We start from the raw sequence: 17,243 nt of genomic DNA on the forward strand, positions 1-17,243 counted from the left end.
AAAAAAAACAACAACCGTTAACTGCACAAGTGTAGTGTAATCAGAGCATAAATTTCAATTTTTTGGTAAGACATGAAACTACCTAAATATATAACCATATATGACACACACATCGTTGTGTGTGCACAAAACATGCCTAAACAAATCCACATTTCCTCTACGAAGCAGCCGCAAGTGCCGCAGTGTCTTTGCAAAAACGCCCAAAGAAATGTAAAAAGAAAATCTCAAATTGAGTTTGTGCGGCAAATTAACGCATCGTAAACAGGTCGCCACCGTAAAGCAGCATAATTTGTTGCGTGCACACACTTCGCCATCTATACATAGTTGTGTGTAGCAGCGAGGCGTGCAGAGAGTTAAAGCACTGTTAATGATCTGCAGCCGCGATTCGCATAAATATCTTTTTCATTGCTTTGAAAGGAGAAGTGGAAACGGCAACTATGCAAACTGGCAGGTCGTTAGATGCGTGAATTGTTTTTTATGTTGAAGCAAACGCATTTATGTATATGTAATCTACAGTGGGCAACGACTGATGAAAAGTGCCAATAAAATTAAATTAAAATTATTCAAATTTTTATAAATATTTAAGTGGTTAACTGGAGGGATATACGAAACAGAGAGAGATATGGAAGATATATTATTATATTACGCCAACATTTACAATATGGACTAGCAGTCAATTTATTATGAATTAGAAGACCATACAAAAGAATGGATATTCTTGCGATAGAATTGTTAAGAATTTAAAGATCACTGCTCACATAATTACATGAGCCGCCGAATCTGCAAAACTTATTTAAAAATATTTATTTTTGGAATTTGAATATATACATAAACATATGTATGTACATACATATGTATGTATGTATATGTATGTATGTGCATATATTTTTCAGTCTTAGCATTACTTTGTGAGTTAGAAATAACGAAATGAGGTGTAATATTTGCTATATCATTTACTTATTATTTTCTAAAATGATTGCAATTAAAATAAATTCACAAAAAAAGGATTTTTTAAAACTATAAAGAAAATTTTTAAAAGTTAAAAAAAAAAATTTGAAACTCTGATGAAAATTTTTGAAAGTATCATTAAAACAGATTGCAAATAAAACACATTTAAAAGAAGGATTTTTGAAAATTTGAAAAAAAAAGTTTGAAATTTAAAAAAAAAAATTTAATTAAAAGAAATAAAAATTATAAAGAAAATTTTTGAAAGTATTATTAAAATAGATTGCAAATAAAGCACATTCGAAAAAAGGATTTCTGACACACAAAAAATTTTAAAATATTAAGGAAATTTTCAAAATTATTATTAAAATAGATTGAAATAAAAACATATAAAAAAATTAGTTTTGAAAAGTTTTAAAAAAAAATTTGAAAATTAAAAAAAAAAATTTAAAACAAATTTTGAAAATTTAAAAAAAAAAAAAATGGTTGAAAAATAAAAAAAAATTTAAAATTAGTATTGAAATGTTTTGAATATGTTTACGAAAATTTTTGAAGAATCTGGAAATGGATTTCACACATTATATTATTTTAGAGGAAAATTGGATATTTAATTTTTAGATAACTCTCTAAAATTGTTCAATCTATCTATCTATTTAATCTATCCGTCTTTAAATAATTCTCTACATTAAAAAAAAAAAGATTTTTAGAAATTTCAAAAAAAAATTTTTTTGAAAATTTTTCAGACTATTCTTAAGAAAATTTTTGAAGATTTAAAAATCAATTTTTTCAAAATTTTTGAAAGTATTATTAAAATTTTTTGAAATTTTTTAAAAAAATTTTGAAAGTTTTGCGGAAAATTTTTGAAAATTTTTACAAGAATTTCACTGAATATTTTAAATGAAAATTGGTTTTTTGAATTTAACAAATAAAAGTTTATATATTGAGATTATATGTAGATAACTCATCAAAGTTGTTGAATCTTCTTAAATAATCCTCTTGTGTGTTCATTTACCCACTCTCAAAATGTTGTCTATTAAAATTCAGCATTTTACTTGTTTCCTATACCATCATCAGCCAAAACCTTCTCCCACTAAAATATGCTAACGCACATATTAATTTCATTACGATATATATGATATATACATATATGTATGTATGTGTGTATGTGCCTGTGAGGACCATTGGTGCGTGCGCCCTAAATGCGGCAAATTACCAGACATATAAACATTCGCTTGTGCGAATTTCTGTTGGCGGCGCTATAAATTTGCGTTACATACAAATATTTTAGCAAGCCACAAATACTTAACAAGTGAGTGCCGAATGAAAAGCATTACTGACTGCTTAGAAATCTCGCACATTTTATTTGACTATTTGCTTTGTTACATACTTGTATTTATGTGCAAGCCATTTAATTTCTTATATGTCTACTTAACATATTCTTCTTTTTCTTATTATTCTTCAGCAGCTACCCATTTTTTCACTAGTTTTGCTCTCTTCAGTCTTACTTATTTTTTGCGGATTTCTTGCGACTTTTATTTATTATTGTTGTTGTTTTTTGCGCTTTTCATTCGCACATTTATGATTTCTATGTGCAGTATTTACCTTTAGCGCGCAAATATGACATATAAAGAGCCATTTAAAATATCACAAATAAACGCTTAAGTGTGAATTGAATTTATTGCTTGGCATAAATATTTCTTAATGAGATGTCGTGAGTTGTAACTGCGAGTACAGTGACTTTGATGCGCCGCGAATAAGCAGATTTTACATCAATTTCATATGCCCACATATATATGAATATAAATGGATATGTTTACTATTAAATACATACTTGCATGCTTATATGGCATTTAAAAGAGTATTCATATGTATACACAAACATACATAAGTATGTATTTTTAAACTTTGCTTCCAACTTTTGTATGTGTGTGATGTAAGTTTTGTATTTAAGTTTCATTAAGTCAAATTGAGCAAAGCTGATCCGGAGATAAACTCCACTTTATCTACACGCCACAAAAATTATAAAGACACTTGATAGCCATTAACAGATATTAGAGTGATTTAAGTGTTTTTTCATTACACCAACTGCTGACTTCAAAATAATTGCGAAATTGTAATTTCAAACTCCATTGAATGTGATCTAATTAAGTACAAATTATCAAAATGGATTATTAAATATTTATCTTTCTAGGGGTTCCAGTAAACATAATTACTTCGCATTTCAAATTATTTTACTTTCATATTTTTACGCTGGCAGTCTTTAATTGTAGATAATGTTGTCGGTCGAAAAATCCAAATTTTTATATTTCATGAGATTTTCTATAAATATCATGCGATTTTTTATCATTACCAAGAGTATACTAAAATTACGGAGGGAACATTTCTCCAGCCTGCTGAAATATAATGAAAGCATAACATCAGGAGATGGTGAACCAGATTCCCCAATCAATGACAATGCAGCAGACGTTCCATTGCCCGACCATGAAGAAGTTCGAATAGCAATTAACCGCCTGAAGAACAACAAAGCAGTAACAATCGTATAATAAGCAAAACGAATACGGTTGTGTAAGCCGTCAGGACCGGGAAGGATCTCTTTGAGCTATTCGATACTAAACGAGGTTTAAGACAAGGCGACTCCCTATGATGTGACTTCTTCAATATACGAGTACTGCTGGAGAAATTATTCGAGCTGTAGCGATGAATCGAGACGAGACATTCTTTTATTAGAGTGTTCAGCTGCGGGCGTATGCCGATGATATTGATACCATTGGCCTTAACAACCGCGAAGTTACTTCTGCTTTCTTCAGACTGGATAAGGAAGCGAAGCAAATGGGTCTGGTGGTGAACGAGGGCAAGACGAAATATCTCCTGTCATCAAACAAACAGACGTCGCACTCGCGTCCACGTCACTGTTGACAGTTATAACTTCGAAGTCGTAGATAATTTCATCAATCTTGGAACCAGCATAAACACCACCAACAACGTCAGAACCGAAATCCAACGCAAAATAACTCTTGCCAACAGGTGCAACTTCGGACTAAGTAGGCAATTGAGCAGTAAAGTCTTCTCTTGACGAACAAAGACCAAACTCTATAAGTCGCTCATCATGCTATATGGTGTAGAGGCATGCACGATGACAACATATTATGAGTCAGCGTTATGAGTTTTCGAATACCACAAAACGATGAGCTATACAAGATATACGACGACATTGAGATAATTTAGCGGATTGAGAGACAGCGGTAGCCCTGGCTAAGTCATTTCGTCCGAATGGATGAAAACAATCCAGCTCTGAGAGTATTAGACGCAGTACCCGCCGGGGGAAGTAGAGGGAGAAGAAGGCCTGTACTTCGTTAGAAAGACCAGGTGCAGAAGGACCTCGAATGGACGCCAAATTGCGAAAAGAATAAACGACTGGCGCGATGTTGTAAACTCGGCTATAACTGCGTAAGCGGGGTCTATGCCAGTAAAGAAAAGGAAGATATAAACTTTATATTTTGAAAATATCTATTCAATACTTTCCAGCTTAGAAGAAACCTATATGATAAAATAATCTCAAAAAATTTAAAAATTGCAAATTGACATGAAAATATTACGCAAGGCCTTTTTCCACAATTATGTAACTATTTATTCCCTCCTTCCGAACAGTTAATTTAAAATAATAACCAGATTGCCATTAAAACAATTGCCGTAAATTCCCTAAATACCTCAAATTAATCGAGTTGCAATTTGTTTGCCTCATCATCTTCAATTTAGAACAATTGCAAGCGCAACACGCAATCTCATCCCAACTAGCTCATCCAACGGTCCAAAACTGCAAGCTCGGTATAAAAACTGCAATCCGCCAGATGGACCACACAGTGCGACTAAAATAAGTATTGAAGTGACAACTCAAAACTGTAATTTAATAACAGTAAAGCAAAGGCTTTAAAAGCATGTTGCGCTTCATAGCCGCTTCGGTGTTGATTTGCGCCGTTTACCATGTGGCAACCACAAGTGCTGCACCGCATCCACCGACCACAGCAGCGCCGCTGGTGGCCAATCAGGCAGCCTACGACACGAAATTCGATAATATCGATCTGGATGAGGTTTTGAACCAAGAGCGTCTGCTGCGCAACTACATTAAGTGCTTGGAGAATACAGGTCCTTGCACGCCCGATTCCAAAATGTTGAAAGGTATGTACGCATATACTGTGCTCGTACAGCTAACAGTAATATTTTTGTATTCTGTTATATATATGTATGTATATTTTAAGGTTTCGCCAATTTCAGAGATACTCCCCGACGCTATTTCAACCGATTGCGCCAAATGCTCGGAGAAGCAGAGGCTTGGCTCAGCGAAGGTGACGCACTTTTTGATCGACAATCGCCCGGAGGATTGGGCACGTTTGGAGCAGATATACGATCCGTCAGGCAATTACCGTTTGAACTATTTGGCGAAGGACAAAGGCGATGGCGTGGAGAAAACTACGGAAGCAGCTACTAAGACACAAGCCTGAACCATTATGCTATGTCAACTGTACGCGAACATGAACCGTTATAGTACTCAATTAAACAGCGTTGTATTTGACATAACTTACACTGAATAGCTCAATATTAAAAAGAACATGTAGTTAGTTTTAGATTTGCATTCCAAAAAGTACAAAAAAATATAAAAAGCAAAACGAAAATTCAACAAAAATTCTAAGGAAATAAATGTTGCACAAAGTGAGTGATGAGCATGGTTGCCAACTATCTTCAAAGAGAGCATAAGTTTTAAAATAATTAAAATTTTCATAAATATTTATTTGTAGAGTTGCCAACAGGCTTATACAATTTTAATGTTGAAAGTGTTTTTTCGGAAAGCGTGCGCTCTCAACAGGCATGACACCATTTAGAAGTACTACGCTAAAGATTTTAAGAAATTCTGGACGAAAATTTCGGATACGCATCTATATATAATACAAAGCATAAATATTTGCCTTCGAGTGTGGCAGACTGACACAAAAAATTGTGCAATTTTAAATTATGTTGAAATTCTGAACAGAGTTGCCACATAAAAGAATAAATTTATTCCAGTTCTTAGTTCTAGTGCAGTCATTATAAAATTTCACGATATAGCTATTTTAAGTACAGGTCTAATTCCGAACAGAGTTGCCATATAATATAAATATATTTTTTTTAGTTTTTATTTTTAGTGCAGTTATTCGAAATTCGTATCCATGAAAAAAAATTTAAACACACGCGTGATTTCGAACAGAGTTGCCATATTATTAAATTTTTTTTTAGTTTTTATTTTAAGTTATTCGGAATTCTTATCCGTGAAGACACATTTAAACACACCTGTAATTTTGAACAGAGTTGCTACATAAAAGAATAAAATTGTTCCAGTTCTTAGTTCTAGAATAGTATTTAGGAAACTTCATGAGATAGCTATTTTAAGTACAGTTCTAGTCCCGAAAAGAGTTGCCATATAATAAAATTAATTTTTTTAGTTTTTATTTTTAGTGCAGTTATTCGAAATTCGTATACCCACGAGTGATTCCGAACAGAGTTGCCATATTTAAAAAAAATATTTTTTTTAGTTTTTATTTTACGTTATTTGGAATTCTATTCCTTGAAAACACATTTAAACGCATGTGTGACTTCGAACAGAGTTGCCATATAATATATTTTTTAGTATTTATTTTTAGTGCAGTTATTCGGAGTTCGTATCCGTGAATACGCATTTTATACCACGTGTGATTTCGAACAGAGTTGCCATATAATATTTATTTTAGACTTTAGTTGTAGTACATAGGGGGACTCAATAAAGTGTGTTAATAGTTTTTAAAGCCGATTTGCTAATTTTTTTCTACTGTAAAAGGCCAACATTAGCAAATAAGTAACAGATTTGTCATATAATAAAATAAAAATAATTCTTAGTTTTCAGTTAGAGGGCAGTCATTCGAAAATTACTTTCATGGGATAGCTATTTTAAAAATAAATGTTTTATAAAAAGAGAGTTACCAAAATAAAAAAATAGTTCTTAGTTTTAGTTTATAGGGTGACTTGTTAAGGCATTTTAAGAATTTTTGTAACCGAATTGTATTTTTAAATAAAGGCTTTGAACTAACAACTACACACTGTTCATGCTAATTATAGAACAAATGAAGAAATTATGAGAAAATTTATTTGAGTTTACAGGGTGCCAGAAGATTTTCTAGCTTTCTCATTATGATAACTAAGTAAGAGGCAAGAAAACAATTTTTTGTTTTTTTTTTTAAACTTATTTACGGTAAATAATTTGTCTCTCTCTAATTCTAGAACCTACAACACAAATAAAAGATTACAATAATGAAACAATTAATATTTCTTTCCTTTTATTGTGAAAAGCGTAGAAGACAAATCAAATCTGTAAAGAAAGTAGACATTTCTTTGAAAGCATATCGAATTGCTCACACATCGCAGCCATTTAGAATTCAATTATGTTTTTTCAATGCAATTACTAGTTGTAATTAATCAAATGGAAAGCACAATAAACACTCAAAACAACTTAAAACAGGTCCAAGCGGTTTGTAGAGATGCACAAAACCACGGAATCGTTTTCGCCGTGCATGAATAAACCGCTTGATTAAATAAGAAATGCGGTGCATACTAAATTATAATATACCAAAATTAATCACATACAAATATATGTGAGTCTATAATCATAGATGAATATAATTATTAGTTTTCAACGAAGCTTGCTGCTGGGCATGCGCGCTGCCCAGAAATTGTGCCCAATTTCGCTCACACGCTGAGCCTACCGCTAGTTATACTTGTACATGTATGTCAGTGCAAGTGTGTCTGTGCATGTTTTGAAGCTTTTTTACTAATTTGCATATATCAGCTGCATTGTTGGTGGCTTTGAATGAAATATGCACTTCATTAGGATTTCGGTCACCATTTTGGTTTTGTTATCATAATCTTTTCTTCTAAGCGATTGCTTTCATTTCTGCGGCTTTCTCAGCTGCCACATACCTATTTATCTTTATATATATATATTTATACCATATATATATAAATATATAATCATATTAGTCTTGATATTGGATTTTTTATAAGCAATTTGATGGCCATTAAATTAACACGCCAAAATTTCTGAGCTACGATTGTCTTTTGAAGTTTTGCCTTCAGGCTTTTATTTGTTTATTATTCTTGCATTATAATTTTTTAGTTTATTTTATTTTTTTTTTTTGCTGTTATCTTTTGTTACGAATTCCTATGTGGAAAGTTGGTCCACAATTTATTGTGCTGCATGAATTAATTGATGCATTAGCCAACTATCTGCTGAGTATAAAACAAACGTATTAGCATTTACATGCATAAGAGTTAAATATACATACATACATATGTGTTAACGGTAAAACCATGTAGTTCACCATGTAAGCTAGCCTCTAATGTATCACATTTACATCGAATTTATTGTTTTCAACTTCATTTGCCCAGTGAAGCTGCACAAATATTGATAGCAATGAGCGAAAAAATCAAAACTGGTAATGACTCAAGGAAAACTAGCAAGTACATACATTAAACTAGGTATACATATATCAAACACATCATTTATTATTATTTGGATGAATATCTTATATAAAATATTTGAAAAAGACAGTGCAATTTCTTAATTTTCTGGCTCGAAAATTTTCTGGCTCAAAGCAACTTTTCCGAACTGATAATTATTGATAATAAGATATTGACAAAGTTGGTAAATTTATCTACATAGTTCAAATAGTTGCGGAATATGTAGTTAGACTACATCAGATCTGCAAACTACTCAGATTACAAAACTTAACTCCCCTTTTAGAAGTTGAAATTTAGTCCTAAAGTAAAGTATTTGTATATTCCTCCATATTTTCAGTATTTTCAGTTGAAAAATAATAATTTTGCTCGATAATTTCATGCTCCAACTAAGTACAAAATAGGCGTATGGAAATCCACCTACCGGCAGCCAATGGAAAGGGTTCAGAGGCTCGCTGTGCTGTGCATAATGACAGCTTTAAGAATAACTCCAACGGCGGCTCTTGAACTGGTTCTTAAACCTGTCACATATAGACCTCTTCGCTGAAAACTGCGCAGCAAAATCGGCGGGACAACTACTGACTGCAGGAGAATTTACATATAGAACCTTCGAGCATAGCTTAGTGGGTAATGGCGGTTAGGCAAACACCGACTACATGACCCAACTTTTCAACTGGGAAAAAAGGTTCAAAGTAAACATAGAAAAGGATGGCTAGCGTAAAGGTATTTAGCTACGCGCAACACACTAAACATCTATACAAGAAAATGGGATGGAGTTGGTGCGGGAATATACTGTCCAGAGTTAGGGATAAGCAACCTTTTAGGTTGACGAACCATTGCAGTATATTTAAAGCTGAGGTCTTTGCTATTGAGAAAGTAGCGGAGCTATCCTCTAATGCACCAGCAGGCAAATTCAGAATCAACATCTATGTAGACAGCCAAGCAGCAATCAAGGCAGTAACCTCGTATCACATATAGGCCAGACGTGTCTTGGAAAGTGCTACCCTGCTTCCTGTGGAAAGTGTTACTAGAAGTAAGCAACTTTACTTCTAGTGGGTGCCAGGCCAAAAAGGCAACGAGAGCAATGAAATAGTGGACGAGATTGCCAAAAATGGTGTGTGGCTAACATCCGAAAATGTGATCAACATTAGGAAATCCATGCATTGTCTATATAACGATCTTGACAGAAGCATGATAAAGAAATCAAAACTCGATGGAACAAGCTACCGAGTACGAGTAGCTTGTTTTGTTCTCTAACTATCAGACCGGTAGAAAAGCTTGCAAAACATGACTGAATTCAGTTCTGAATTGTATAAAAAGGCAAAATATATATGTAAGTACATATTTTCTACTCACTTATGAATATTTATATATTACTTTATCGCAAGAAGTAATTATTGACTTATGTCATTTCAATTTGATGCTTACCTAAAAGGAAACAGAGAAGAGCAGAATTAGTAAGTATGTTACATCAAAAAATGATAAATAAAATAAAAATAAATGATACAAATAAATAAAGTTGACAAGAGAAAAAAATTATAATCAAATTAAGATAGAAAGCAAAGGTAATTGCATAATTATAAGGAAGTAAACAAAACAATATTCATGAAAATAGTTATAACTCTGAAATTAGTCAATGATGACTAGTAAATCAGTAAAAATAATTACTTCAATAAATAAGGAGCACAAATATTAGTTAAATTTCGCGATTAAAAGCACATATTTATTTAAGAAAGTTTTATAATCGGGACTTGTAAACTCTCAGGTACTTAAGCACTTTAATTAACAATTAGTCGCAATTAGTTTTAGTCGCAATTCTTTGTTGTTGTCACGAGCATTGAGTAACAGCTAATTTGAAATAAACATTTCCGCTTGATACTATCAAAGTTTAATGACGCTTATCTAATATTTTTGTAAAAAAGTTCACTTAACATACGATGGACCGTAACTGTGTAGTTCAAATATATGAATAAAAACTAGAATAAATTTATATGAATAATATTTTTCAGGAACTCGTACACTTTTTGCAATTTCCTTAATATTTTCTTAATAGTCTAGCATTAAGTTCGGCTAGAGGCTAACAATAATTGCAAACCTATATACACAAAAAAAAAATTAAAGCATGCGATATCAAATGCGAGAACATTTTTTTAATGTTTTCGGTGTATGTACATATATACATATAGTATATTACCGATATTCCATTAGAAAATAGGAAAAGAACATTATGAAAATTTTATTTCACAGCATTCTAATAGATTGTAGACGGTTAATAAATATTATTTTACTATAAATAATATGGGTTGTAAAAAAATAAGCTTTCAATCCATGTGCTAAAATAATCGATAAGGCTTTGGAGCTTTCACCACTCGAACACATTGAAATGATATTAAGAGCACAACCGCCTTTAAATTTAGCACCTTTTTGTGCTTTTATTGCTGACGAAATTGAAAAGAAGAGGAGCTTTAAGCTTTAAGTTTAACAGAATATCAAAGTTTTTGAAGCTTTGATGAATTTCAGAGCTTTCGCCATTCCAACTTATAAAAATTATTTTAAAAGAACAAGCGTTTCATACACTATGGAGCTTTTGTTATTAAACTTCGTAAAAAGTTGTAAACAAATTAAGCTTTCACCTTTAAGTTAAATGAAGAATTAAAACTTTTTGCTAAGTCTCATACAAAATCGAGAGATTTTACATTTAAGTTTAACAGAAAATCAAAGTTTTTAGAGCTTTAATAAGTTTCAGAGCTTTCACTATTCTAACTTTTAAAAATTATTTTAAGAGAACAAATTTTCAATACATTATGGAGTTTTTATTGTTTAACTTCGTAAAAAGTTGTAAACAAATTGAGCTTTCACCTTTAAGTGAAATAAAAAATCAAAACTTTTAGAGCTTTATTAAATTTCAGAGCTTTCACTAATCAGCAAATTCGAAAAATTTAATTATCTTTAGTTCTAATAAAATTTAAAGCTTACACCATTAAATTTATTAGAAAATGTAAGCTTGCAAAACTTTAATAATAATATTAGAAAATGAAAGCCGGAAAAGCTTTTTTTGTTAATTTTATTAGAAAGCAGAAACCTTTTAATCAATTTCAGTTGCTGCTATGTTATTAGTACAGTATTTCGAGTATATTTCATATTTTTCATATAAAGAACGCCTTAAATGTTATTCTCCACCCTTCCTTTATTGCTTGTCATTCACTCAGGCATGTCAATGCAAAGGTAAAAGGTGACAGGTTGTTAGACTACTTAGTGTCAGCCATTGAAGACGGTGTACTATATATGCTAATGCATGCAAATATACCCAACTTTGTGCAATTTAGAATGTCTCAGATATATTTTAAGACGGTCGGTCATATTATACAGCGCATAATAAGAATTGAAAGGGCATTTGAAGGGCTTCAGCCCAGCAAAATAAGCAGTTAGAGGGCTGGTTTTTGTTAAGAAGCTTGTTACCTGTCTTTTGGTCTTAATGTAGTTATAATATATTGAATGTGTTAACACATGAAAGCTTTTGAGCATGTAATTTGAAACAGGCGCAATGCCAATCACTTATGATTTATTCTGCTGTGGGGAGCTTATTTTTCAAAAAGCATTTGCAAATGGTTTTATGAAACACTTAGGGGGCGGAAATTCGATACTTTCATAGTTTTAACTTAATAAATTACGATTAGTTTTGGTAGCAAGTAAATGATTGCTAATTGATATAAAGATTGGTTGGTTGGTTGACTGGAAAGCATTTAAAGCTTTCCAAAGAGAGCGCGAGAAAGTCGTATAGTCATTTATGAGAAATCACTCCAAACACTATTTGTTAAATTTCCTAGGTCAGGGTTCACACAAAACAAAAGATTAAAGTATATATTTATGATATGGAGTAGTCATATCCCAATGTTGAGCTTTCACTAACCCAATTTATTAAATAAATTTAAAAAGTAGAAATAAGTTTAATAAATTTTCAAACTTATAACACTAATCTTAAAAAGTTTAATATGACTGAACTTCCAGATCCTTTATTATTAAAATAGGTACAAAACTTCAAACGTAGTAATTTTTAATAAAATTTGGAGCTTTTATTCGTACGTTTAACTGAATAGCTTTCGAAGCTCTTATATACCTTTAACACTAATCTTGAAAAAAAGTAACATTATTGAGCTTTATTGATTGTAAAAGCATTTATCGATAAAACAATAAGTGAACTTCAACTGCCATGAATTCTAATAAGTAAAACTCAGAGCTTTCACCCTAAAGTTCAACGGAAAAGCTTTTGAAGCTTTAATAAAAATTCAGAGCTTTCACCCTTAAGTTTAACAGAATAGCTTTTGAAGCTTTAATAAAAATGAAGAGCTTTCACCCTTAACTTCAACAGAAAAGCTTTTGAAGCTTTAAAAAAAATCCGAGCTTTCACCCTCAAGTTGAACAGAAAAGCTTTTGAAGCTTTAAAAAAATCGATTGTAGTAACTCTGGTAGTAATGAAGCGCTGGCTTTTTTTTGCTGATTGGTAAATTTGTCATGCTAAACTATTGATGACAACCAAAGTTCTTAACGAAACGGTTTATACTCATGTGTCTACACTCCACTCTAAGCCATGTTTGTTTCGATAAACCCAGCAAATTGACGCTGATCTAAAGGAAAAGAGGAAAATTACCGGAATCGCGATTTTTACTGTACAAAAAATCCTGGTTTAGAATGACTTTGTACAAACTATTAACGTTTAATGATATGGACTTTTTTGATATGGACTCGTAATGCAACTTTTTTTGATATAGACCCTTATTTGCTAATCGCTTATAAATAAGTTCCGGCAATTATGGCGAACGGAAAGTGTAAGTGTGAAAATGCGGGAAATTGTAACGGCAACAGTTCAATAACCAACGCTAACGAGATTAAAAGCGTGAAAAAACGTGTTAAAAACACAACAAAAAAAAATAGAAATGGATGTAAATATATACGAATGTACATATGTAAGTAACGTATTTACTTAGGGAAAAGTATATATAGTCAGCTATATAGTTTTACATATTAATACTAAATGGCCAAACATAATTCCGGAAGCATTTTCAGCGTTTTTACAGAAAAGATGGAAAATTATTATATAATAGAGTAAAATAGCTGATATAAGATATGCTAAAACGCCTACAAATATAAATGCTTCAATGAAAATTTTCCTTTTATAACAACATTTGATATTATATATAAAGGTAAACAAGTATACAAGTGTCTTTATATTTCTAGTATACTATGCAAACTATATGTGTATAGGTAAATGTATACAAATACACTCGCTAACCCAACTTTCGTAATTGGCGCGACCCGATTCCACAAATGACGCCGTGGAAATGAGAACAATGGAGAAAAAGAAATTTGATAAAAATGATATATTACAAGCCGCATACAAAAGTGGGTAAACACTCATGAAAATATATAGTACGTGTAGTATCGTATATATATAAACAGATATGTACATACATACGCATATACCGATATATACATATCTGAATTGTATATGTGTTGCTCTATATTTATGATACTAACTAGTCTATGACAAGTATTTAGTCAACACAGTGTTTCCCACTTGTCACAGGAAACCAGAAATTGTTGGGGCGCTTAAGAAACCTGTTGTTCCACAAACAGTGAAATTAACTAGGATTGCAATGCCATAACTTTAGCTATAGTACATACCAACATATGCATGTATATACTTATGTATGCACTTTTTTCCAACACACTTTTTTCTGTGGCAGTTTTTCAACGCCACAACCCTTCAGCGTCTGTTTTTCGCGCTGCCAATTCACACTCAATGAAATGTAGTAATTATAAGTCTTGAGAAGAGAGCGAGCTACAGTTTATTAGCCAAAGGGTTCGGTATCAATTAGCATAAATTTGAAGCGAGTCCCTTTTTTGCTGGCAATTGAACGCTTGACGTATTGACTACTTTATGGTTTCCGCGCTATGAGGAATACGGCATGCAGGACACTGTAGTAGTGTAGAAGCTAACTAAACAAAGGGTTGAGATAAATTTATGATTATTTAATTAGTAAATACATTTATATACATATATAATATATTTTAATACATTAATTTTATGAATTTTGACTGTGGCAAGCTTTCAGAAAAAGTGGACATTCCGAAGCAAATGTATTAAATTTAAATATATTTTCTAGCAAAATATATGTCGTTATATTTTTTGGTACGAGATATTGTTACAATTCGGGTTTACTAAATACATATAAATACTTTTAATGACGTGTCATACGTTTAGATTTTGTTCAGAGATACCTGTACAATATAACTTCTCGTAACTCGGTACAAAAACAAAATTTTTAGCTGACAGATTGTTGAGACCTATTTTTTTCAATGTTTTGTTGCCAGTCATCTATCAATTAAGCTTCTTGTTAACTTAACCAAGACTCCTTCTCTCGGTAGAGACTCTTTTTTTAACCAGAACTTTACTGACAGATGGTTAAGACAATTTTCTCAATGCCTGCTTAGTAGCCATCTGCCAATTAAGTTCTGGTTAACTTAACCAAGAGTCCTTCTTTTGGTAAAAAAAAACTTTTTTTTAACCAGAACTTAACTTATAGATAAGACAATAAAGCCATCTCCAATTAATGTAACCAAGACTCCTTCTTTCGGTAAAAAAACCTTTTTTAACCAGAACTTAACTGACCGCTGGTGCTATCCAGACATTGAGAAAACGGCCCTTATATTTTAAATAGTCAAAGAGAGTTTGAAAGCAGTGTACAAGTGAGTATTGGACGAAAGCAGCGCTTTTCAAGAGTTTGTGAAAACTTTGATGATAATTACTATAAGGGTTCATAATTGGATCTTCGAAAAAATAATTTTATTTCAAAAAGGATAGTGTAACTATTATTATTAATCAGAATTTAGCTAAATGGTTGGATTTTTCATTTTAGACACTTTTGGATACTTTCTTAATACTTAAAGGCGATAGAATATGCGTAAGGGTCTTTTAAGTAACCAAAGAACTATATTAAGCCGGCAGTTTTCGAAATATTATCTGTATGTTTACATTAATTCATGTGTGTGATTGGATATTATACATTTAAAGGGTCCATATAAAATCTATAAAAAATATATTTCTATTTCCTTTTAATTTTTAATGATTTCGATTAAATCTTCCGCTATCCGCTGATGAAAAAACGCCAACACCATAAAAAGGTTCCTCACAGTTACAATTTTATCATAAGTAACACCATTTTAACTTCCAACAATTTTTTGCAAATTATTACAACATAACTTCGCATTCCTCGCCTGAATATCTTTACAGATTTGCATTTTCATTTCCCTTTCGAACAACAGCAATACCGACAAGCAACCTTTTGAAATAAATAGCATTGAACCGTGACGAGTAGCAGCAATAGGAAACGAGTGCAATGTGTAATAAGCGAAGAAGCGCATAACAGTTGAGATTATGAATAAAAAATTCAAGCAACAACAAAATGGTAACTGAATCTTCAGTGGTGGGGAGTTCGAAAAATTTTAGTAATTTTTTGATTATTTTATTCGAAGAAATTAATGTAAGTTAACAGATTAATCATCAGTATTTAAACACGTTTTCCAAATTGAAGAGAACAAAAATTTTTCAAAAGCGAAAATAACTGTAAAACATTTAATTAGTCCCAATCGAACATAACAGCAACGGGTGTTTCAGAGAGCTCTGTTTTTTAGACAATTAACAATATTTTCTTATACGAATGCGGGGTATATGTTAATTGAGTCAATTAAGAGACTATCTGAAACACCTACAAACAATAAAAGAATCTAATGACACCAAAAAGATCTAAAGATTTTGGAATGACAGCAAAAACAGAGTAGTTAAACTACAACCCACATTCTGGAATGTTAGCAAAAAAAGAGTTGTAACCAAACAACAACCCACAAATTAAGCCTATCATTAGAGAAACCAAAAATGCTCCACATTTTTCGCTAAATAACACTCTCAATATGAATTTTTTCATCACCCCTCGTCCAATGGCATGCCATTGCAATCACGTTGGCGGTGTTCGATGGCTGATGGAAGAGGAGTGTCAGCCTGAGTGGCAAGTTGTTTGTAGTCAGTGAACTGGTTAGTTCAATTAAGAGCGATTGCGACGCAATCTGCAACTGACGTTGATGATCACAATGATGATGATAATGATAATGGTGATTATGATTATGGTGCACCGCAAAATCGCGCAGTGACAATGCACCAAATGTTAGCTGCTTGCTGTGGAATGTGGCACATAATAAATACTGTGCGCTACATTGGCGGAAAAAATAGATTTTTCTTTAAGCTACTGCAGAAGTCAGTGATAAGCGCATAACCGCAAGAGATTTGCGCTTAAATAACGCTGATTTTTTCCGCAGCAATTTATGATTATTGAACGAGTTCGAGATTTTATTTATGTATGTGTGTGGGTATACGTACTAATAGTTATATGTGGGGCACGTTGGTGGAACTTTGATTGGATTTAAATCTTATACTGGCAATAAAAGTGTGGTTTTATTTAACTTATGACAAGCGTATAAGAGCATGTAATGGAGATTTGAAACGAGCGTCAAAAGACTTGAAAAATAGACTAATAATATCTTAGTGAATGAAGGATAGTGAAGTTGATACATTTTTAGTAGATTTATTTATTGTTTAAGCTTAGAAGAAACAGTTGGTTTAATAACTAATAAACTACTGAGACAGTAGAGACACCAAAGACTACGGACTTGGAAAAGTAGAAGAGAGAATTCCTCAGCAGCAACTCACCAAATAAATGACCAAAAAC

General features: G+C 32.0%; 2 protein-coding genes across 4 annotated transcripts in view; one reads left to right on the plus strand and one right to left on the minus strand.

The window, feature by feature from the left end:
* The window catches only part of LOC126760437 (rhophilin-2), a 130,981-nt gene that overhangs the window by 68,724 nt on the left and 45,014 nt on the right, over positions 1–17,243 (minus strand). The window lies entirely within an intron of this gene.
* LOC126760438 (putative odorant-binding protein A10) lies at positions 4,793–5,691 on the plus strand. 2 transcript variants are annotated; one of them, XM_050476066.1, is made up of 2 exons: positions 4,793–5,121; positions 5,202–5,691. In XM_050476066.1, exons 1-2 carry the CDS (start codon positions 4,881–4,883, stop codon positions 5,429–5,431), a joined length of 471 nt encoding a protein of 156 aa, XP_050332023.1. In that variant the 5' UTR covers positions 4,793–4,880; the 3' UTR covers positions 5,432–5,691. The 2 variants fall into 2 exon arrangements, with proteins under 2 accessions (XP_050332023.1, XP_050332024.1); XM_050476067.1 differs by having other exon boundaries at positions 4,794–5,121; positions 5,218–5,691.

The sequence above is a fragment of the Bactrocera neohumeralis genome, chromosome 5 (genome assembly GCF_024586455.1).
Source record: "Bactrocera neohumeralis isolate Rockhampton chromosome 5, APGP_CSIRO_Bneo_wtdbg2-racon-allhic-juicebox.fasta_v2, whole genome shotgun sequence".
Classification (NCBI taxonomy): domain Eukaryota; kingdom Metazoa; phylum Arthropoda; class Insecta; order Diptera; family Tephritidae; genus Bactrocera; species Bactrocera neohumeralis.